Source organism: Bidens hawaiensis, unplaced genomic scaffold, assembly GCF_021521415.1.
Source record: "Bidens hawaiensis isolate Kalapana, Puna unplaced genomic scaffold, B.hawaiensis_p1.1 tig00027855_1, whole genome shotgun sequence".
Lineage (NCBI taxonomy): Eukaryota > Viridiplantae > Streptophyta > Magnoliopsida > Asterales > Asteraceae > Bidens > Bidens hawaiensis.
Window position 1 is genome coordinate 312,243 of NW_027494528.1, and position 24,575 is coordinate 336,817.

General features: G+C 33.3%; 1 protein-coding gene across 1 annotated transcript; it reads right to left on the reverse strand.

The window, feature by feature from the left end:
• Positions 1-14,644: 14,644 nt before the first annotated feature.
• On the reverse strand, positions 14,645-19,615 carry LOC143576047 (endoplasmic reticulum oxidoreductin-1-like). The gene is made up of 10 exons (XM_077060242.1): positions 19,436-19,615; positions 18,678-18,809; positions 18,333-18,585; positions 18,132-18,242; positions 17,819-17,937; positions 16,916-17,020; positions 16,603-16,805; positions 15,201-15,324; positions 14,926-15,104; positions 14,645-14,823 (listed from the first exon to the last, which is right to left on the reverse strand). Exons 1-10 carry the CDS (start codon positions 19,613-19,615, stop codon positions 14,790-14,792), a joined length of 1,440 nt encoding a protein of 479 aa, XP_076916357.1. The 3' UTR covers positions 14,645-14,789.
• Between the last annotated feature and the right edge of the window lie 4,960 nt (positions 19,616-24,575).

Genomic DNA, 24,575 nt, shown 5'->3' on the forward strand with positions numbered 1-24,575 from the left:
AGTATAAAATGATTAATACTCGTCATTTTATTTAATAATGGAGATAACAACAAGAATAAAAAATTAAAAAAAATTAAAGGAGTCGGGTTATCTGGTCCGGAAATGACGAATGTTACATTAAACTCCAAATTGATTTGGGCGTCTCCAATCTACAACAATATGTATAATTGGTTGGTAATTAGAAAGGTAAAACAAACTAAAAAAGAAAATAAAACGCACCATAAAGACGGAGTTTAATGTTGAAGAACGGCGACCAATCATCATCCATTTCCGGTGGATGGAAATCCAACTCGAACGAAATCTAATACAAATTGTAAAAGCGAAATATTGTTAGATTACCAATCGGTGAAAATACGTGGTATTGTAAAATTAGAATCAACGTCTTACAATATACAACCCACTACTTAATAAAACTACGTACCCACTACAAAGATACTACATCGACAAATATCAAACTAAACAAAAACAAAGAAACTATCAGTGTTGCATGTCATTGAGTTGTGGGTGTGCATGAGAACATGGGCATACTCATAATATTCAGATGGCCGCCGTAGAAGGCTGGAACTAACAACTATTATCATATAAACAACGTGTAAAATTTATATGCTAAATTGTCAACAATAATGGCTGACAGTAACGACATGCCTCTAGCATATCACCACCACCACTGTCCACCGCCATAGAAGTTGATGATCGTCAATAGATAAAGAAAGAAGAAAGGAATGAAAGGATAGGTTATAGGTACCGCAAAGAAAACACACGTGTAGATAGAAAACATAGCTGGGACAAAGGCACTATAGGAACAACTGTTGGTTAATCATCGATCTCGTTAAAGTTCCGTTAAATATTTCGTTAGTTTATTATATAATAAATAAACTCTGTTAGAATGTTCTGTTAGTGTAGTTAGGGTACAAAGTGTAATTAGTTGATAGTTTGTGTAAAAATTGAAATTAGAATATTAGAAACGATGCGAAGGCGGTTGTACTTTGATTAAACCGTCGCGACCTTTGCTGGAATAACCGTCGGTGGGTATAAATACCTCCGACCGCCATCATTATAATCAATCTGTTTCAATTACAAATCAATAATACAAGATTCGTTTATTATAATTGTTGTTATTTACGTATTATTGTTCGTTTAATCGATCCTGTGGCCCTCAATTGGTATCAGAACGAGGCTCTAAATAAACCCCAAATTCGGAACCCTAATCGGTGGTAATATTGAACAAAAGAGAAGAACATACCTGCAGATTAGAATTCGTAGAAGGACTAGAAGAAGACGGAGAAGAAGCACTGATTGAAAGGCGTGACCAATTGAGCGAAGTTCCGATCAAAAGAAAAGCCGATTAATTAGAAATCGGCGGCGTGGCTAGTGTTAGTCGAAAAAAGGAACAGCAATTTTGATTTTTCTGTGAATACAAGGAACAAAAGGGAGACGATCATCTTGAAAGTCTTATATTGACCAAAAATTAAGATTGGTTATTATAAACAAATAATTGTTTATTATTTAATATAAAGTAAGTAATTTTTTTACTAACAATTATATTTAGAAGTAAATTCAAGAAATTGATTTTGGAAAAATTAAAAAAAACTTGAATAAAAAAATCAAACCTGTGTGATTCGAATAGTAAGACTCCGAACCTTCGTGATTCGTTGAGAATAAGTGGCTCCGAACCTTCGTGATTCGTAGAGCAAGAGTAAGACCTGTGTGGCATCTAAGTCCTGTGTGGCAATAAGACCTGTGTGGCAAACAAAGACCTGTGTGGCAAATAAATCCTGTGTGGTAAAAATCCTGTGTGGTAAGAACAAAAACCTGTGTGGTTCAATCGAGTAAGAAGTAAGAAAATATGTCTAGCAAAGAAGATTCATCAAGTGGATCAACAAAAACTCGTGAGCAAGGGAATATATCTCTTCAATTTCCAAAATTGACTGAGTCAAACTATACGACATGAGTATTATTGATGGAGACAATCTTAAAGGCTTATGGTCTTTGGGAAGCGGTAAGCTCAGAAGAAGAAGTTGATGAAAAGAAGGCATATACGACCAAGGCAATGATCCTACAAACGTTGCCAGAAGATATTTTGATGCAAGTGGCACAACACCCGACAACAAAAGAAGTGTGGGAGGCAACAAAAGTTCGACACCTAGGAGCAGATCTAGTTCAGAAAGCATGCCTACAGACATTAAGGAGCGAGTTGGAGAAGTTAAAAATGAAAGAAAATGAAACCGTGAGTGATTTCTCTGGAAAATTGGGAAGCATAAGAGCCGAATTTAAAAGTTTTGGTTCCAATCTCAAGGATAAGATAATTGTAAGGAAATTGTTCAATTCAGTTCCAAAGAAATTTCTACCAATCGTGGCATCTATCGAGCAACATTTGGAAATTGACAAAATGTCATTTGAAGAAGCGGTAGGAAGAATAATAGCCTTTGCAGAACGCCTTAAAAGTTAAGACGAACCGGAAGACGATAACGAAAGAAAGCTTTTAATGGCTAGTAATCATCCTAAGAATTGGCGTCATGGAAAAGGTCGTGGTAATAGAAGCCAAGACAAAGATCAAGGAAGAGAACCTTTCAAAGAAGAAAGAAGACGTGGAAATGCGAGTCGCGGAAACAAAGACAAAAGTGATCTCAAGTGCTATGTGATGTGTGTATAATGATGCTCTCACAACTAAGCTTTAAATTTAGTAAACGAAAATCCTAAAGACACCACACAAATCCGGCAAGTATACCGATCACTAATAGTTTAGCACTAAGGAAGTCCGAGTATCGAATACAAGGACACTTGAAAACGTTGATGATACTTAACCCTAAGCAAGACTCGCCTAATAATATTTAAATGATTTTTAAACGATAATTAACTACTTAACCTAACTTGCTTTAACTAAACTAATTAACTAAACTTAACTTAACTAAATGAAACTCTTGACAAAACTTGGAAACTTGACTGCAGTGGATAAAACGTCTACCTAGGTAAGAATTATATTGAAGGTATAATAAGATAATGGATTGATGATACTCACGACACCGGTTCCTAAGGATGACACAACTAAGGTTCACTCAAGAAAGCTAGATCACCCTCTGTCTCACCAACAAACTCTAACTTACACTCAGTTGATTTTAAGAACAAACCGGAAAACGAACTGTTAAAGTGCTCTAATGCCGACTCTCCTCTCGGTCTCACCTACACAGTACCCTAATGGAGACGAATACTACGCAACCAAGGATAGAGGAACAATTTAGTTTAACTGAAACTAGATCAACTAATCGCTCAAAACCCAAACCCGACAAAGAACCGAACCCGCTCTCGCGCGATCCTAATCCTAACAAGTAAAAGCTATGAGACGAGTTTACTTCTTATCACCTCTCGGTCTCTAAGAAGGTGTTCACCCGCTGAATCTAATCAATTAACATACCCACTTAAACCCTACGGTTGTACACGCCGCAAACAAACCCTAAACACAAAGAAAAGAGTCTAAACAAGCAACAATCAATCAAAACCGATTCAATCAATTAAAGCAAGAGGTATATGAGTGTAATTAATAAATTCACAGCCACTAAACACAACCTAATCCAATATTAAACCAAACTTTCAATAGCAATTCAAGTCATATTGATCAAACAATCCAATAAGCTCATCAAAACCTAACAATAATCATCAAACCTACGTAGAACAAAGAAGTTTAGCTACACATAACTTTTGGACAGCAGCAAACACATGGATTAAACATCATAAAACTCAACATAAACATAAGTAAACTCATTCAATATTCAAGAACAATCAAAAACAAGTCAATCTTTAAGTTACTTGCAAAACAATTCAAAGTAAAAGAACAAATCAACTAGTTAGGGTTCTTGAACAAAAACACAAAGTTTATGAAAGTGTTACTCAATAATATGGCTGAGATTATGATGAATAATGACCCCGAGCTGTTGTACCAAAACGCCCTTGGCTGCTCTTTTTCTTCTCTTGGCTCAACACATGCAAAAACTGAATTTGTTTTTTTTATAAAAACTCCCGATCGAACCAGGTTGTAAGAAGGTTAGGTATTAACTATCTTGTGTTCTTTTCTTGCTTTTTGCTGCTCACGTGGGTTTGTATTCCCAGCCACATAAACACAATTACCTTGTGTGTTTCCTTAAAACCAACACCAAACTAAACAAATGCTAGCAAAACTCTGTTTCTTTCTTTCAATTCCGATCGGCACTTTTTGAGGTGCTAGGGTTCTTTTCAATTTTCTTTACTTAATATAATAATGCATGTAAAAGACTTGGATCTTGTGGGCTTGGTTCGGGCCTTGACTTGTAGTATTCAATCTTGAGCAAATAAGCCCCTAGAGTCTTCAAACTTTACTCTTTTTTCCATCAACTTTCATAAACCTACATTTAACATTTAAACTTTGTAAAATCAAGCAAATACCACCCGTAACTCTTATTAATTAAACAATTAAGCATATAAAACATGATAAAACCATACGGAAAGTAAGTGTGTTTTACAACACATCACTATGAATGTAATGAATATATCTGGTCACTTCGCATATGAATGCCCAAAATGGAAAAACAAAGAAAAAGAAGATTCGGAGGCTCATCTCATACATAGTTTAACTACACTACTATGAAGACAAATCAAGCCGTGTTGAAGATCGAGATTAAGGGGGTGATTGTTGGTTAATCATCGATCTCGTTAAAGTTTCGTTAAATATTTCGTTAGTTTATTATATAATAGATAAACTCTGTTAGAATGTTCTGTTAGTGTAGTTAGGGTACAAAGTGTAAGTAGTTGATAGTTTGTGTAAAAATTGAAATTAGAATATTAGAAACGATGCGACGGCGGTTGTACTTTGATTAAACTGTCGTGACCTTTGCCGGAATAACCGTCGGTGGGTATAAATACCTCCGACCACCATCATTGTAATCAATCCGTTTCAATTACAAATCAATAATACAATATTCGTTTATTATTATTGTTGTTATTTACGTATTATTGTTCGTTTAATCGATCTCGTGGCCCTCAAAAACATGGTACAAAATGGTGATGCAAACTTTTGACCAAATTGTTATTATTTAAATAATTAAATTTATAAATCTTAAATTTCACTAATTGAATAATTTTAATAAAAATTAAAATGTTATAAAACTAGCTATAAGGTGGCAATGAAACCTGAACCCGATAGGATAACCTGAAATATTTGGGACAGGTTTGAGATTTCTTTTGAAACTTTTCATGGGCTTGGGATAGATATGGGATTTGTAATAGCCCAATTACCCCGACATGATTACCCGATAACCTAGACGTTTACCCAATTATACCTTAGTAACCTGACATATAAGTATGCCTTAAAAATTTTTTTTTTATTTTTTTTATAAAGAATTGAATGTATCATGTGAGAAACTTAGAGCAAAATTTATTCGTCAACACTTGTGTGTAATAATTATTTGTTATAATTGACTAGTTACTGGCAATATTTTATGGAAGTTATTTTTTATAATTGATTAATAGTTTACTTACCAGATGTAATTGAATAGTTATAAATTGTTAAAACCTGTAGATACCAAATAGTTTGGTTTTCGGTCAGGTCTACCCGAAACCCACGCCCCGAAACCTGATATCCATTGATTAATTACCCAATAAACACTCTACGGGTTTAAGACGGATTTAAGATGAGCTTTGCTAACCAGGTTTGGGAATGCGTAAACCCAACTTAGCATCATCCCTATATAAAACTTATTGTTTGTTAAACTTTACATAATAAACTTATCAAAATTCAAAATTTTATAGAAGTTTAAGAATTTATAAATATATAAACTTACTAAACTTTTATGTAACGCTTAATTGTTTTATATTTAAAACATTTGAATTTAAGTTAATCACATAATATTTAAACCTATATAGTTATTGAAAATGTAAAAGATGGTGAAAATGCTAAAGATGATAACCTGAAAAATGAAAAAAAAAACATAGGAATGAACGAACGGTGAACATAGTGTTTGGAAAACATTCTTGAGTGAATGATAGAGATGTAGACATGTTGGGTGACTTAGTTTTTAAACGTTAAACCTTAATTCACTACATAAACATTTCGAGTGAAGCATAGGATGAATAAGGAAATAAAGGGATCATTTTTATAATTATAAAACTTAAATATTACAGTACAGTATATAAATATTCAAGACTGTATTATATATAAAGGGTTTTGTTGAATTCACCTGTATAAGATTTATAGTTGATAATTGTTATAATATTAGCTTTAACTATAACAATATTATTAGTGTAATATGAGAATTTGAAGATAACAAAACAAGAGAATAAGAAAATATATGATTAAGTAACTTTTGATGGTGTGTCTTCTTAGGTTACAAAGGTAGATATATATACAAAAAGGTAATACTATTTAGGGGACATGTTCATATAATTGGGATTGAAAATTTGGTCATCCATCACATGGATGTGTCTTACCGACACTTTCATAACACTCCCCCTTGGATGACACATTTTCAAAACTTCGGGGTCTTGAAGTACTGCCTCATTAAAAACCTTGCTAAAGAAAAACCCAATGGGAAAAAACTTTAGCTAAGGGAAAAAGAGTGCAGTATATATCTCCCCCTCAAGTTGCAGGTCGTTACATCGTCCGTACATGGCGCATGCCAATATCATGAACATGTTTCCTGAATGTTGCTGTGGAAAGTGCTTTTGTGAAAAGATCAGCTGAGTTGTTGCTGGACTGGACATATCTCATCTCAACCTGATTGTCTTTAATAAGGTCCCGAGTATACTCAAAATATCTTGGTGGTATATGCTTTGTTCTGTCACTTTTGATATAGCCTTCCTTCATTTGCGAGACACAAGCTGCATTATCTTCATAGATAGGAGTTGGAATTCGATCTTTCTCTAGTCCACAAGAAATCAATATGTGTCGTGACATAGATCTTAACCATACGCATTCTCTTGAAGCTTCATGTAATGCAATGACTTCAGCATGATTTGAAGATGTTGCAATGAGTGTTCTGAGAACGCCATGAAATCGCTGTTCCTCCATTCTTAAATACGTATCCAGTTTGAGATTTTGCTTTATGGGGATTAGATAAATAACCTGCATCTGCATAACCAACTAACCCTTCTTTTGAATCGTTATGATAAAATAAACCTAAATCGGCAGTTCCTTTTAAATACCGAAAAATATGTTTAATGTCATTCCAATGTCTTTTAGTAGGGGATGAACAGAATCTTGCCAATAAATAACTGCAAAAGAAATGTCAGGTCTTGTACAGTTAGTAAGATACATAAGTGCTCCAATTGCACTGAGGTATGGTACTTCGGGACCAAGAATCTCTTCATTATCTTCGCAAGGACGAAATGGATCATTGTCAACATTGAGTGATCTAACAACCATCGGTGTGCTTAAAGGATTTGCTTTGTCCATATTGAAACTTATTAAGAGTTTCTCAGTATAAGTTGACTGATGCACAAGTATCCCATTATGCATATGCTCAATTTGCAAACCACGACAGTATTTGGTTTTTCCAAGATCTTTCATTTCAAATTCTTTCTTTAAAAGAGCAATCGCTTCATTAATTTCTTTTTGTGTCCCAATTAAATTGAGATCATCAACATACACAGCTATGATCACATATCTTGACGTTGTCTTCTTGATGAAGACGCATGGACAAATAAGATTATTTGTGTATCCTTTGCTTATCAAATAATCACTCAAACGATTGTACCACATCCTTCCAGATTGTTTCAGTCCATACAAGGATCTTTGTAACTTGATGGAATACATTTCCTTAGGCTTTGAGCTTAATGCTTCGGGGAGTTTAAATCCTTCGGGAATTTTCATATAGATGTCACTGTCTAGTGATCCATACAAGTAAGCTGTGACAACGTCCATAAGATGCATCTCTAAATTTTTAGAGACTGCTAAGCTGATTAAATAACTAAACGTAATAGCATCCATAACAGGAGAATACGTTTCTTCATAGTCAATTCCTGGCCTCTGAGAAAAACCTTGAGCTACAAGTCTTGCTTTATATCTTGTAACCTCATTTTTCTCATTTCGTTTTCTCACAAAGACCCATTTATATCCTACAGGTTTCATTAACTTTGGTGTAATGGCAATAAGTCCAGAAACCTTTCGATTGTTTAGTGAGTTTAATTCAGCTTGCATAGCATCTTTCCATTTGTTCCAATCTTGTCGATTTTTACAATCATCTACAGATTTTGGTTCAGGGTCATCATTTTCTTCCATGATATCACTTGCCACAGAATAAGAAAATATATCATCAATATTTTCCATTTCATCTGGATCCCACATTGTATGTGATTGACCATAATTGATTGACAATTCCTTATTGGAATCATTTATTTCTTCCTGAGGGAATGTTATATTATTTATTCTTTCCTGGTGGAAGGTTATGTCAATCATTCCATCCTTAGGGTCAGTATCCTTTTCAGAGCCCTTTCTTTTTTGAGGATTTTTATCCTTTGAACCGATTGGCCTTCCACGTTTAAACGTTTTTGGGATTCATGAGGTGCATTATTATGGTTTTGCTTGCTTGGAATCTCAACTCGAGCTGGAGCATTAGCAGTTGGTATATTAATTCATGTGAGACCAACAAAAAATTTTAAATACTCTCCCACACAACTTGTTTCCGGAAACGAGCCAAATATATCTCACCTTCGAATTTTTGAGTATGCTGTGTATGTTCTTATTGCACCACCACAACGCACAAAAATGGGTCCCCAAAGAAGGTTGGGAATATATATTGGATATGAAACATCTTCCATCATAAGATACCTTGAACATTTAACAGGTGATGTATTTACAACACATTTTTGCTGATTGCCATTTTAATGAGACAATATTCCCGGCATTAGGGGGAGAAATGAAAAAGCAAGAAAGAGATATATCATGGTGTTTGCCATCGTTATTATACCTAGACCCAAGATCAAAACAAAGTGAGACAGAAGTTCAAAAAATAATACATCTACAAGAAATTGCAAATCAATTACCTGATGCATTTACTGATATAAACAGGGTCACTAAATCTCATATACCAACTGCTAATGCTCCAGCTCGAGTTGAGATTGTTAAATAACGATGGCAAAATAAGAACATGAATTAATGACCCGGCATGAATAATTGCATGACCCCAAATAGAAACAGGGAGTTTTGTCCTCATTATTAATGGTCTAGCTATTAGCTGTAGTCGTTTGATCAACGACTCGGCTAAGCCATTTTGTGTGTGTACATGAGCAACAAGGTGTTTTACAACAATCCCCACAGACATGCAATAATCATCAAAAGCATGTGATGTAAATTCTCCCGCATTATCAAGCCTTACTCTTTTAATGGTATAATCGGGAAAATGTGCACGTAATTTGATAATTTGAGCAAGAAATTTTGCAAAAGCAACATTATGAGTCGATAATAAAGAGATATTAGACCATCTGCTGGATGCGTTTATTAAGACCATGAAGTATCTAAATGGTCCACATGGTGGATGAATTGGTCCACATATGTCACTTTGAATTCTTTCAAGAAACATTGGTGCTTCTTTATCGAATTTTAATGGCGAAGGCCTTGTAATTAATTTGCCAAGAGAACAAGATGTACATTGAGACATTTTATCTATTTTGTGGATCTTTTGACCTTTCAGTGGATGCCCATGTGTATTTTCAATGATCCTTTTCATCATTGTGGATCCTGGATGGCCTAATCTGGCATGCCATAAGTTTATGATACTAGAATCGTAACAATTTTCTTTGACTGCCATATGTGCTTGAGGCACATTTATATATGTATAATGCAAACCAGAATGGAGCATTGGCAATTTTTCCAATATCTGATCTTTGCTTATGATATGCAAATATTTTTCATTATTAATAGTCCTTGACTGAGTATCATACCCATTATGATATATATTTTTGAAACTCAACAAATTTCTTGTTGATTTTGGGGAAAATAAAGCATTTTCTATTTTGAACTTTGTACCATTTGGTAATGCTAAATTAGCTTTTCCCACTCCTTCTATCAAGTTTGTAGGACCTGATATTGTATTGATGATCCCTTTTGTTGGTTTCAGTTTATAAAAATATTTTTTAGATCTAAGTATAGTATGCGTGGCTCCACTATCCGCTATACATATTCTTCATTTGTTTGATCTTGTGCTCCAGTGATTTTCATTTTAAATCTTGAAAGTATTAAGAAAAATAATAAGTGTATAACAAAGACATTATGATATTTTAATAAGAACTTTATTTAATTGAAAAACAAACAGTACATGAAGGAAACTACATAACTAAAGATAATGAGAAACTCACTTAATTATTGCATATAATTATTCTCGTCAAGCAATATTTATTTCAGAGATCCACATCAAAGTCTGCAATGCTCAGATCAGCATTGAGATCATCAAAATTATCGACATGGTTTACTTATTTCTCTTTTCCTTTAAGAGAGGCTTGGTAGAGTTCACACAGATGTGGAGCTGTGCGACAAGCCTTTGCCCAGTGGTTTGTACTTCCACATCTAAAACAGGGTGTGCCATTGTTCTCGGACCTACCAGCTTCATTCCATTTATTGTGGTGGTTGGAATTGGTATTGTGTTGGACATGATAATTATTGTCTCTCTGGTTACGACAACGGCCACGACCACGGCCACGACCGTAAGAATTAGTGTTCCATTTGAATGAATGCTTACGATCATTAAAATGCCTTTTGTCAAAATGACCACGGCCACGTCCATGGCTTCGTCCACGACCTTGTTCCCATTTATTACCAGAATTTTTATGAGAATTTTTGTGAGCAACATTTGCTTCTGGTATTGCTAATGAACCCGTGGGACGAGATTGATGATTTTTCATCAATAATTCATTATTGATGAAATTCTGCAATCGATAATGCGTTTGCAAGGTTATATTTGATGCATGAAATGTGGAGAAAGTTTTCTCCAACATATCTCCTTCAGTAACAGTTTGCCCACAAAATCGGAGCGTTGAGCATATTCTGAACAAAGCAGAGGTGTACTCATTTACTTTTTAACAATCTTGGAACCTGAGATTGTTCCATTCATCTCTAGCAGTGGGAAGCAGAACTTTCCTTTGATGGTCAAATCTTGCTTTTTAAATCCTCCCACAAAATGCATGGATCCTCACAATTTGAATACTCAAATTGTAGCATCTCATCAATGTGTTTGTGGAGGAAGACATCGGCTTTTGCCTTGTCTTGATCCTCGCAATTATTTCCCACTGTTATCGTATCCAAAACAACCATTGATTTGAGATGCCGTTTGACATGTGCCGTCCAATACATATAATTATCTCCGGTGATATTGAGAGCCGGAAATTCAAGTTTTGCGATATTTGCCATTTTATTACTAAACACAAGTAAGATAAATATTAGGATTACATACTTATTAAAATTGAGAGAAAATACAAAGGTGAAGCTATAAATAGATAAAGAAAAAAGAAAAGATTAAACTCTCTAGGTGGGAGATTACAAATTAAAAACAATAAGATTATCAGCATTATGGTAGTTAACATTAAAACTGGATGAATCATCTTGAAAGCCTTATCTTGGATAAACTTAAGAAGAAGAATGTTTGTTGTAAATGAAATGGAGTTGATAATTGGTTATTTATAGTGAAAAATTATAACTGTTTAACAACGGTTATATTACCGTTTTATAACGATAACATTACCGTTTGTGTGTGTGTGTATAATATTAATTATTTTAAAGTAAGATAATAAGTAAGATATTAAATACATTTTATTTTATAAAATATATAATTATTATGCATAATAATAAGAATAGAATTGTTAGTGTAAATAAATCTAACTTTTAAATGAGATATTAGTGTGCATATATAAATAAAAGTTAGAATAGTTATCAAATTTTAATAACAATGTTTATACCTATTACTGCTGTTACTTAATATGTGTATATGCATATATATATATATATATATATAGAGAGAGAGAACTAGAGAACTCCTAAGTAGAGGATTATTTTTGTAAAATATCCCCAATAAAGAACAACTTGCGTCATCTATGTTCCACCCACATTCCCCTGTTCAAAAATCTCAATAGAAACCCTAATTGAACAAAAATTAGCACCTGCAAATCACAAATCATGACAACTCGGTTATTCTAAACCCTAATCAATGATTATTTCAATCGTTTAACATATCAGTTGCAGGTTTTTGTAATCCAACTGATGTCTTCCTTACTCATTCATGATTTTTAATTGATTTGCAGTTGTTTCATTGCTAAATCGATTACACGAATCTATGTTAAAAGCATGGGATGGTACCGGTACCGACCGATCCCGATTTTCCCGATCCCGAAAATTGGAAATTCTTGGTACCGGTACCGGTACCAAGAAATTTGGTTCGGTACCGGGACAGTACCGGGATAGTACCGGTACCGAGGGTAAAAAATCGGGAAATACCGGTACCGTACCGTACCGATCCCGAAACTTAAACCATGGTACCGATTCGGTACCGACGGTACCGATTTCGGGATCGGTACCAGTCGGTACCGGTACCGATTTTGCTCATCCCTAGTCGACACTCTAGTACTACGTTCAACACAACATATATGCACTAACTTGAAATATGCAATAAAATACATTATTTATGAACTATATATATATAATATTCAACTAAACATGTAAGACACCTAAACTGGTATCAATATCTGATGATTCAAATATGCTTGTTCATAACTTTCATAAAAAAAAACAGAGCATCCACACTATGTGCATGTAATTCACCTAATTAACACTTATAACATGTGAATTGAACTACTACGAGCATATACCTTTTAGAATTCCTCAATTTTCCGCTTGATTTCACGATTGATTGGACGAATTAGATAACCGAACGATCGACACCTAATTGACACTCATAATGTTTGAATTAATCCACAATCAGAGCTATGTATATGTAATGCATATATGCAGTACATCATAATTACATTTACGCAATGCATCAACACTGCATAAACATGTAGTACATCAGTAATACATATACGCAATACTTGAATAATCTTGTACAAATATAAGAATCAGTCAATATGTGCATTGTTCTACAAATTAATGTTCAACTATGCTATATCTTTATTCTATTAAACAAAAATAAAAGGCAAAAACAGAGCCATCAAAAGTGATAACCTCTGATATGTGCTCGATTGGTTTATAATACACCCAATCGACACTGAAATATGGGAAATCGACGGTTACGATCGTTTACCTGTTTGTTTTCTTTAGATTCATGCTCGATTTTGCAGTCAGTTTGGATGAACCAGACTATAGTATTGAAACCCTAGATATGGGAATAAGCAGGGGTCGACATGATTGATTGAGAAGAGGAAAGAAAGAGCGTTTGTATTTTGTCAATTCCAATATTACCCTCACTCTTTGAAAAAAAAACCCATCACATTTTGTTTTTCCCTTTTCCATTGTTTTAGCTAATGATCTAGTAATATCAATGGTGTTAAGAGGAGTTCTCTAGTTCTCTATTTACGAGGAGTTCTCTGTTGATCCCACCCATATATATATATATATATATATATATATATATATATATATATATATATATATATTTCCAATGTACATAATTAAAGAAGTGTTTATGATGCTTATGTGGATACCTTTGTGTCTATTACCTTTCTTGCTTAGGATATAAGCGGCTCGTGCTGATAACGTGTTATAATATTAGCTTTAACTATAACAATATTATTAGTGTAATATGAGAACTTGAAAATAACAAAACAAGAGAATAAGAAAATATATGATTAAGTAACTTTTGATGGTGTGTCTTCTTAGGTTACAAAGGTAGATATATATACAAAAAGGTAATACTATTTAGGGGACAGGTTCATATAATTGGGATTGATAAATTTGTCATCCATCACATGGATGTGTCTTACCGACACTTTCATAACAATAATCAATTATTGGTGTAGAAAACTTCACCTTTCAAAGACACAAGTGAGAGCGGCTATAGTGACCTAGGTAGGGTTGAAAGGAAACAACCGATGGGTGGGTCACTAGCAGGCTCACACAAACTAGAATTTTCTGAAGTTTCTTCAGACTGCCGTAACCGGTTTTCTCAGTTAAATTGGCTCCGGCTAATGTTACCAAATCGTACAACCGAAGTTAATTACAAGAAATCCAAGCCACCCCCAAGCTATTCATTGAAGTGCAATCATAATACAAGAGTCAAAAGCATGTCGGAGAATATAGAAAGCCTACTTTCTATTTTATCAGTTATAACCAACTGTTGTGCTTATAACTTCGACTGAATCCTCCTACACTGTTTAACTTGATTCAATTTTTGTTTAATTAGTATATCGGTATCACCACCAACCAATGAACGCCTTATAGATCTATCCTTAAATCAAATCTGATAGTCTGGGCCAAACATGTGTCGTGAGCACATCAAGGCCCCGTTGACAGTGTCAATATAGTCAACTCACCATTATGGGCATGCTAGAATCCTAAGACTTGACTGCTTGTACGTTGGCTAATGACAATGACACACAGGAAAGTGGTCAATTTTAACTTGCCTGTTGGTCGTCTGGCGGCAAAAGAGACCCGCAACACCACCACTTTCAAACAATATATCAAGGTACAACTTCCTATTTTTCTTCTCCCACGTGTAAGAAAAAAGATTTAAGGTACAACTTACAAGTCCACAGTTAGTTTTAAAAACATGAAACTCCATATCACCATTACATGTATTGACACTGTATCTATATATCTCTCCTTAATCTTTCCCATACCTAGCTTACGACAGTGGTGAGCGCGGCGCATTCTTCCACCTAAAAATACAAGCTACCGATTAAGACCATTAAACTAGTTCACAGCTCAGCAGTTCAGACCGAGCCAGCCCACAAATTGCAAAGCCTACCAAAGAAGGTTACCACTGAGTCGTCCATGATTCCCGGAGTCTCTGAATCAGCCCGACTGCTTCGGGAGAATTTTGTAAAACCACACTGTCCATAGCAGCAGAAGAAGCCATATCAGTGACTGATTTAAGCGATTCCGAGAGCCGATTGAGCAGATTCATCAGTGCTATTACTTCATTCCTTTGCAACTGCAGCTGTAGTCCAGTAAAACAAAATTATATATAAATATCAAGCAGGAAATAACAAGGCTTATAAGTTATTATACAAACGAGTAGGTACGTAATACTCACAGGCTGATCTCGGTCTGTTTGACCGTCAACAGAGAACAAGATTTTGAGTGCAGTTCCGAGACCAAGAACCTGAAGCTTTCCCCATAAACGACACTTTTCACACCCAACACAATCCATAAGGGCACTGCAATGTATACATGTTTCGGTTAAAAATAAGCTATAGTATAATAAAATAAAATATATATAAGTGATATATATTACATCAAATAAAAACAACCTAGTCAACTTAAATGAATAAAAGCAACTGTACGGGTCAACCCAGTCAAACCTGAATCACGAAAAAGAGACTGATTTGACCAGCTACCCAACCCAGCTGACTCAAAAGTAGGGTTGTATGCGAATCGAACGATGTTTAACTTTAACTGAGCAAACGACCAAATACAAAAAAATTAACAGACAAGGTTTTATTGTTCATGTTCGTTCATGAAGAAAATGAGTGTGTTTGTAACCATTTATGTTCGTTTGTTAACATTTATGTTCTTAGAATTAAGGAGGAGGGGCTGTTTCTTGTTATAACCTTTATTATTATTATTATTATTATTATTATTATTATTATTATTATTATTATTATTATAAGTATAATTATAATTATAATTATAATTATTAGAATTATAATTTACTATTTATTATTATTTGCTTAATATTACCTTGGTTTTGTTTTAGTCTACCTAAAATGAAATGTTGCTCGAAACTTACTAATATCATACTGTTTTAATTTATTATTAATATACTGCTATTTTTTTATTCTATATAGTTTTATTTTATTGTATTTGTCTATCTATTTACTTTCGAGTTGGGGGTCTCGCCGGAAGCAACCTCTCTATCCTTAGGGATAGAGGTAAGGCTTGTCTACATATCACCCTCCCCAGACCCTACTGATAGCTTAGGCTATTTATGGGAAATACTTGGTATGATTGTTGTTGTATTGTTGTTGTTAACGGCATAAACGAACAGTTCATGAACGTAAACGAACAAACATAATTGAACACAAATGAATAAACATAACTTAGATAAAACCAAATAAAAGTAAACGTTAAAAAACAATTTGTTGGGCCTAAAAAGTTATTAAAAGTTTAAAACTAGACTAAATAGCAATGAACCCAAAATACTTAAATGAATATTAACGCACATAAGCAAACGTTCACGAACATAAATGAACGAACGAGACGTGTTCATCTAACATGTAGTGTTCATTCGTTCAGCTAAATGAACAAAAACTCTTGTTCATGTTCGTTTTTTTCTACTAAATGACCGAACATAAGATAGGTGTTCATGTTCGTTCGTTTATCTAAACGAACGAAAACTTTTGTTCACGCTCGTTCGCTTACTAAATAAGCGAACTTCCCACCAAGCTAGTAAATTGCAGACGCTAGAAGGTGTAACAAAGCGTTTAGAATAAAACCTGATGTTTCTAAACTGTTTCTGAGTCTGTTGTCGCAACTCGGGCCCACTTTGACCTTGCCACAATTTAGCCTCATCAAACGGAAGCGGGCACGCAGCTTGTAATTTAGGATTGTGAACTAACTGTCGGATCAAGGAATGTGCTTTCAGATCCTCCAAATGGTTTCCTGAGTCATACTCAGCCTGCTCCAAATAAGTGGCTGCCTGTAATTAATATAAGAAACACAAAACATCAAATGTGAGAAAATACAAGTGGAAGAAACTTTAACGAAGTTTTTCTCATACGAGGATAAAGATTATTAAAGAGTGATCACCTTTGTAACGGCTCTGAGAACAAAGAGGAAAGTGAAGTACAGGTTTTGAACACGCTCAGGGTGTTTCAAGACACGGTCATACATTAATTGAAGATCTGCACCCCACTGAATTGCAGCCAACAATAATTAGTACATTGGTGAGCTTTATTGACACATATACAATTCCAACATTCAATGAATGAAATCCATATATTCTTGCTAGTTGATGATTCAATAGTTCAATACATTTATTTTTTGGATTAATAGATTCTAACTTCTAAGTGTCATATTCCCGACTTATTATATGTATAGATCTATATGGGCCTTGGTTTTAAAAAGGTGAAGCGTCTATGTACAACCAAATAAGCTTCATATACAACCAGAAGTTGAATCTGATAAAGTCACAGCTGGCAATATGGGACAGCTGGATTCTATATATGGGAAATTGACTTAATTCACTCGGTTAAAACTATTAATGATAAACCGGCTGAATTTACTCAATCAAATCAAATCAATCGTCATCCCGGAAATTAAGGAGCAGATTACTACACTTAATTTTAGGGATTCATAAATTGCAGGCTTGTTTATCATCTTTTCATTCATTCAAGTTGTTTAAGTTTGTCTTGTTCTTCTAATCGAAGACCGCCCCTCTCGAATCGGGCCACCATCATTTTGTTTCTAATAAAACCTAGCTTGTTTCTGTTCTTATCAATCCCGTGCCTTATCAGCATCTCTCTCATCTGTTATATATATCACAGCTTATTTGTCAACTAAACCTTTTATAACTTCTTCATCCCTTTGGTTGTTTTTACATAAAAACCTCCTACCTCCTACAGACCCTAATTTTGGACCTAAATGTACATGAGACGCGCCTTTTAAACCAAGTTACGGGCAAAGATAATATTAGCATTACAGGTCACAAACCTGATTGGTATTTTCATCAAGGAGATAATCAGTAGCTATGTGGACAGAAATTGAGGAATGAAGACCAGATATTAACTTGTATAACACTTTCTTCTCTTGGCAACTTTCTCCAGATGAATCTGCACAGAAAAGTTGATTCCAAGAAATTCATCTACTTTTTATATAATCATTAAATGAATTTTTTTCAAGAAATAGATATACTACCAGTTCAAACTAATCCGAAAGATATTTATCACATATAACTATAACTCCATAAATGGTTGACTGAAACCAAAACGTGGAAATATGAGCCACATGGAAACCATAGACTTACATTTTGGACAATTTTCTGAATATATAGCATCCCATATTCTTCTAGCTGATGGGCCTGTGTAACCTGTGTAACGTTCAGGATTCAATTGCAAATTTACATATGTCATTTCACCTGCATGTTACAAAACTTTAATCAATATGGAGTTCTCAATAGCAACAAAAGACAGAACTACTAAAATATGAACACAATATAGAAAATGACCATTATCAGTTTCATCATCATTAGTCCATGGATTATCTACAACCGCCCAGCCTCTCAATGCCTTAGCATCTAGAGTACGGTCAACAGCAGCCTCGGGTTTTCCCTCTTGACATACAAGATCTTCTTTTGGAAGACCGTACGGTTTCTTAAATGGTTCTGGAAACTCATTTTCTGGGCATTCACATACACTGCAATCACGCAGTCTGCACATTCCATCATCAGGCCAAAAGGGACAATCACACCATAACTTCACCTGTCATAGATGAAACCTTATCAAGATCATCACATAACTACATGTGAACTGTATTTTAAGAACACGTAACAATATCAATGCAAAGAAAATACCTTGAAGTATCTGAAGAAAGGGGTTGTCACAAGTTCTTGTAACAAGGGGTGTAAAACTGCTCCATTAACACTATCAACTGTCTCATAATCACAACAACAATCCTCAACAATGCCTGTATACTTATGAGAACCCTGTTCAATGGACAAGTGGCAATAAAACGAAATTAGTATTCAGTAATGCTTATATAAACTATAAAATCAGAAGCTAATTTCAACTTTAAATTAGCAAAATTCACCAGAAACTGAATCAGAAATCACATGATTGAATGAACAGGTGAGATTAAAACGAATTAGTATGCAGTAATGCTTATATAAACTAAGAAGCTAATTTCAGTTCTAAATTAGCGTATTTCACCAGAAACTACATAAAAAATCATCCGATTGACGACTTGCAACTACATCTTAAAGTAATGATAATGCATACAGATCCTAACCTAGAGCACAATTTCTAACAACATTCAATAGCAGAACAGATTACAAAATTAGAACTCTTATTAAAACCTAGAAGTAAACATACTCAAAGATTAATAATATTCATCAAAATGTTTAAATCTATCAAAAACCTAAACATATTCAAACCGTAAGCTTCTTCAAAACAAAAACCTCCACCAATTCACATCAATCACCTTCAAATTCTCGTGCGAGTGGAATAAGAAACACAAAGTTAATTCAGAAATGACATCTGAATGAGATTGCATACAGATAACATTCAAAACGTTTGATTCACATGTAAAGCAACAAACAGAAGGAGAATGAACCTCAGAGCAACGGCACGGTGATCGGATGAATGAGAAGTTGCGAGAATGCTGCCAGGGATTTAGCGAAGCGGCAAGTAAAACCGCAATCAAAGCGCCAACAACTGTCCACCGCCATAGATTATTATTATTAATCTCACCGCCATTGACAAGTTTCTTGCTCCTGATCTCAACCTCCACCATCAAATTCAACTAATGTCTCAGGAGGAACCCTAGCTGTTGAATATTTGGTGAGCGAATGAATAATTAATTATTAGGGGTTTTATGTTATGTTAGAGAATTTAAAGAGGAGTTGAAGTCGTTGGGTTGTAACGCCGACGGACGACACACAGATTTTGATTTTGAAACAGGAAGGAAGCTGCTGCACAGATGGCGGTCTAGACAACAAACCTTTTTTTTACTTGTGTCTCTGTCTAATTCTAATCTACGTGCTATTCAATTATTATATGGATATTTCTTTTTTTATTTAATACAAAATTTATTTGCCGGGAATAAAAAATTTATACAATGGCATGCGGTTATTAAAGCTTGAAACTTAATGACATCAAGTTTAAAACTTTACCTAAACGGGTTTTCTCGTAGTGTTGAATTTCTATCTAAATATTGGTTGTAGTTGAGTCTGACCTGAAGCGTTAAATCAATGCACACGAGAAAGCGGTTTGACCTGGGCACATTCATCTCTGCAAATTGTGGAGCAGACGATGAGGGTGGGGCCGACTCGCTCACAACACATATTTACATACATTTTATTATATATATATATATAGAGAGAGAGAGAGAGAGCAAGGTTATAATAAAAATTAGTTTTTTCCTAAGAAGTGTAAAAAGTGTGTTTTCACCATTAGATATAATAAAACACACCGTAACTAAAATAAAACACACCGCACAATAAACACACTTTACATATACACCGTCAGATCAACATATCTAACGCATCAGATTACTTGTTACACTTCTTAGACACTTTACATTTCTTATTTTAACTCCACCATATATATATATATATATATATATATATATATATATATATATATATATATATATGGGGAGGGTTATCCTAAAAATAAGTAGTTTTCTAGGAAGACTATGATAAATCATAGCCATTGGATCATGTTGATCGATGGTTGAGATTTAAAACTACCAAAAACCGACATAGTTTCCTATAATTACTCTTTCACCATTATAACCGACATAGTTTCCTAGATTTATTCTTTCACCATAGTTTGTAATGCCAAATGTCAAAAATTTGTTGGTTCTTACCATTTCTAGAAAACTCCTTATTCTTATTTGAACCATTTTCTATATATATATACACACACACACACACTAGCTTTTATCCCCCCGTATTACGGTGGTTGCTTTACGTTATTCCTTCATAATATTTATATATTTTTTGGATTTTAATTTTATCTATCATACTGAAGTTAATAATATACTTATTATTTGATTTAATATTTAATTATGAAAGTGTTTCACAAATAAAATGAGATGTTACAACCCGATTTAAAGGCTATTTGGGTTTGGTAAGACCCATGACCTGTTTATTTTTTTACTATAAAATTGTTTTTTAATTATAGATAATTTATATCTTTTTTTTAATAATAAGATATTATTTTTAGTATATCCCTATTATATAGGATTTTCAAATCAATTGTTAGGTGAGATTAATTTTTAATTTAATGAGATGTTATAACATGTTTAAGGAATATATGGGTTTGGTGAGACCCATATCCATGAATTCGGACAAAATGGATAAGAAATCTCTATTTACAAATAATGCAATCTTGTGGCTTGAGAAAATGTATGAAACAACCAGAGAGCTTTTAATGGTTTCGTATATATATATATAAGAAAAGAAAAGATACAGTCACGATTTAAACTTCTTTAGTTTGTTTTCACCATAAGAAGGCTGAATGGGTTCATATACTTATATTATTTTTTTAATAGCATTTTGTTCGATTTACAAAAATGTAATTACAAAATGCAACTTAATGCCAATAGCTGAAATGACAAGAAACGAAACCATATGAAGATTGGAAAGGAGATTTTTGACCAACCAAATGAGGTAAAACCAAGATAAAACCTTTCTAAGATAAATTTCTCAATAATATTTATATTTTTTATATTAATTTTATTTATTGTAAGAAAGTTAATAATATACTTAGGGTTTGACAATGAAAGAATTTCACAAATAAATGAGATGTTATAACCCGTTTAAAAGCTATGGGTTTGTGAGACCCATGATCTGCTTATTTTTTTTACTACAAAATTGTTTCTTAATATAAATAATATTTTTTTTCTTAAATAAATGAATATTAATTTTTAGTACATCCCTATTTTATATAATTTTCATTTCAAATATTTGGTGAAATTAATATTTAATATAATGAGATGTTATAACCCGCATAAGGTTATGGGGGTTTGGTGTTGTGTATTCGGGTAAAATGTATTAGAAGTCTTCATTTACAAATAAAACAATCTGGTGGCTTGGGAGAATATAAGAAACAATCAAAGATAATATTTTTTTTTTTAAAATAAAATCATATATTAATTTTTTATCGATACCTTTTATAGTATTTTCACAATAGATATTTGGGTAGATTAGTTTTTAATTTAATGAGATGTTATAACCCTTTTAAGAAATATCTGGATTTGGTGATACTCATACCCATGAATTCGGATCAAATGCATGAGAAGTCTTCATTTAAGAATAAAACAATCTAATTGCTTGAGAGAATTTAAGGAGATTTCGTTTATATATATATATATATATACTAGTTTTTATCCCCCGTATTACGGGTGTTGTTTAATATAATTCGTTTCTAATATTTATTTATTTTTTGAATTTTTATTGAATGAAAGTTAATAATATACTTATGGTTTGATGATAAATTGTTTCACAAATGAATGAGATGTTATAACCCGGTTTAAAAGATATATGGGTTTGATGAGACTCAAGACCCGTTTATTTTTTACTATAAAATTGTTTTAATTATAAATAATATATATATTTCTTTAAATAAATCATATATTAATTTTTAGTATATCCTACTTTAAAGGATTTTTATATCAAATATTTGGTGAGATTAGTTGTTAATTTAATGAGATGTTATAACCCATTTAAGAAAAATCTGGGTTTGATAAGACCCATACCCGTGAATTCGGGTCAAATGCATAAGAAGTCTTCATTTAAAAATCAAGCAATTCTGGTGACTCCAAAAAAATGGGGAGTAACCACATCGCGACACATATGATTTTTATGTTTTTGTTTATATATGTTATAGATACTAGAAGAGTGCCCGCGCGATGCAGCGGGAAACTGGAAACACATACTTTGATAATCATGTAACAAATTTTGGGTGTTCATTATTTCGTTTGAAACTGTGAGACCGTTCACCAGTTTGGTTTCACGGTTAAAACCGGAGCTAGTCGTACATATTGAAATGTTAATTATTTACTTATTTAGTATTAGATATAATATATATTAGACATAGTTAAAATATAGTTAACCAAAGTTTTATTTAATACGAGCAAATTCGTCTATTACAACTTTAATGTAGCCAAATTTCCAGTGGTTTTTTTTATAATCTTTGTTCTTGTTATGATTTTCCCTTCTATTTATTATAATAAAGTTTATTATTTATGTGACCAAAGTTATATTTGTTCATAGTATGATTCTCTTAATAACGTATTAGTTGATACATAGTTTGAAGTGAAGGTATATGCTGATTAATAATTCTTGTTTTAAATTTTAAACTCAATTGTTTTATCGATGTACAAAACTATATCGGAACCTAATCGTTGGTAATGGTTCGGTTTATTTGGGTTTTAATTAGAAAGAGTTTAGTTTCGGTTTTGGAAGACAAAAAACGTGTAACGTTGGCTCATGGTTTAATTTAAAACCATCAAAAGCAAACCGCAAACATTTTTGTATACTCTTTTTTACTTCGAAAACTACATCAATACCATACTCAAATTAAAGATAATAAAATGCTCGTTTTTATGATGCCATTTATTTTAAAAAATATTAGCGTACGAAAAAGTTATGACCGTTTAAAAATCATGGGGTAGTTGGGTTAAAAGTGAAAATAAAATAATATATATGTAAAAGACTAAGGACCATTATTGTAATTTAAAGGGATGAAACTTGTAATTATTTAAAAAAATTGCAAATGCACTTTATATTTGATGTTACAACGACATGTGTGCCCCTAGTTATTGTTGTAACTCATGCATTATATATTGTAAATTACTTAAAAAAGAGTCTTAATTTGCCCATCATTTGTGTATTATATATAGTATAGATATATAATTTTATCACATTTTTAATGAGTTTGTGAAGGTTTTGTGTTATAAAAAAATACGAGACTTTTAGAGAAGTTTGAATTATGTGACAGTTTGTAGAGATCCAGCATTGTTGGTGCTCTTAAGATGACATGATGTGACATTCGTTAATTTCGGGTCTCGATTCGTAGTTGTTTTGTAAACTTTATTGATGTAAACCGACCCGTTTTGTAAACCGAAACCTTTGATATAATAAAAATGATGGATTTTATGTTATAATATTGTTTTACACTTGTTGGGTTTTGAAAACATTCATTTCGGTATTTAAAACGCTTAAAAATCACTTAAAACGAACTTCGGGGGCCAAAACTGCCATTTTTGAAAATCTGGAAATAAACCCCTTCGCGGGGCGCGACGGGGCGGTCGCGTAGTGCGAAGGCAGACCTGCAGCAACTCGCTTTTTTGGCTATTTTTATGTAAACATGTGACCAAAACACCCAATTTTCATGCAAGACCCTTTATGCTTGACCATTTCAACTTACCATACACCACCCTTTCCATCCATTAATCTCTGCTACAACTCCAAATTCTCTCTCAAATTCAAAGATCTTAAGGTTATTTTCATTGTGTTCTTGAAGGTTTGACTTCTAAAAGTCAAACTGAGTTTTATCTTTAATTCTAACTTGTTGATCTAACATTACTAACTCTTTAATATGGTGGTATAACATATATATAATACACACCCCTTGTTTCTTTTATTTGTTACTTCACCGACTCCGGTTGGTTAAGTTTCGAATGTCATAAGGCAAGGCTTCATGGAGGACTTCGTGTTCTTGATATATATTTACACACACATAAC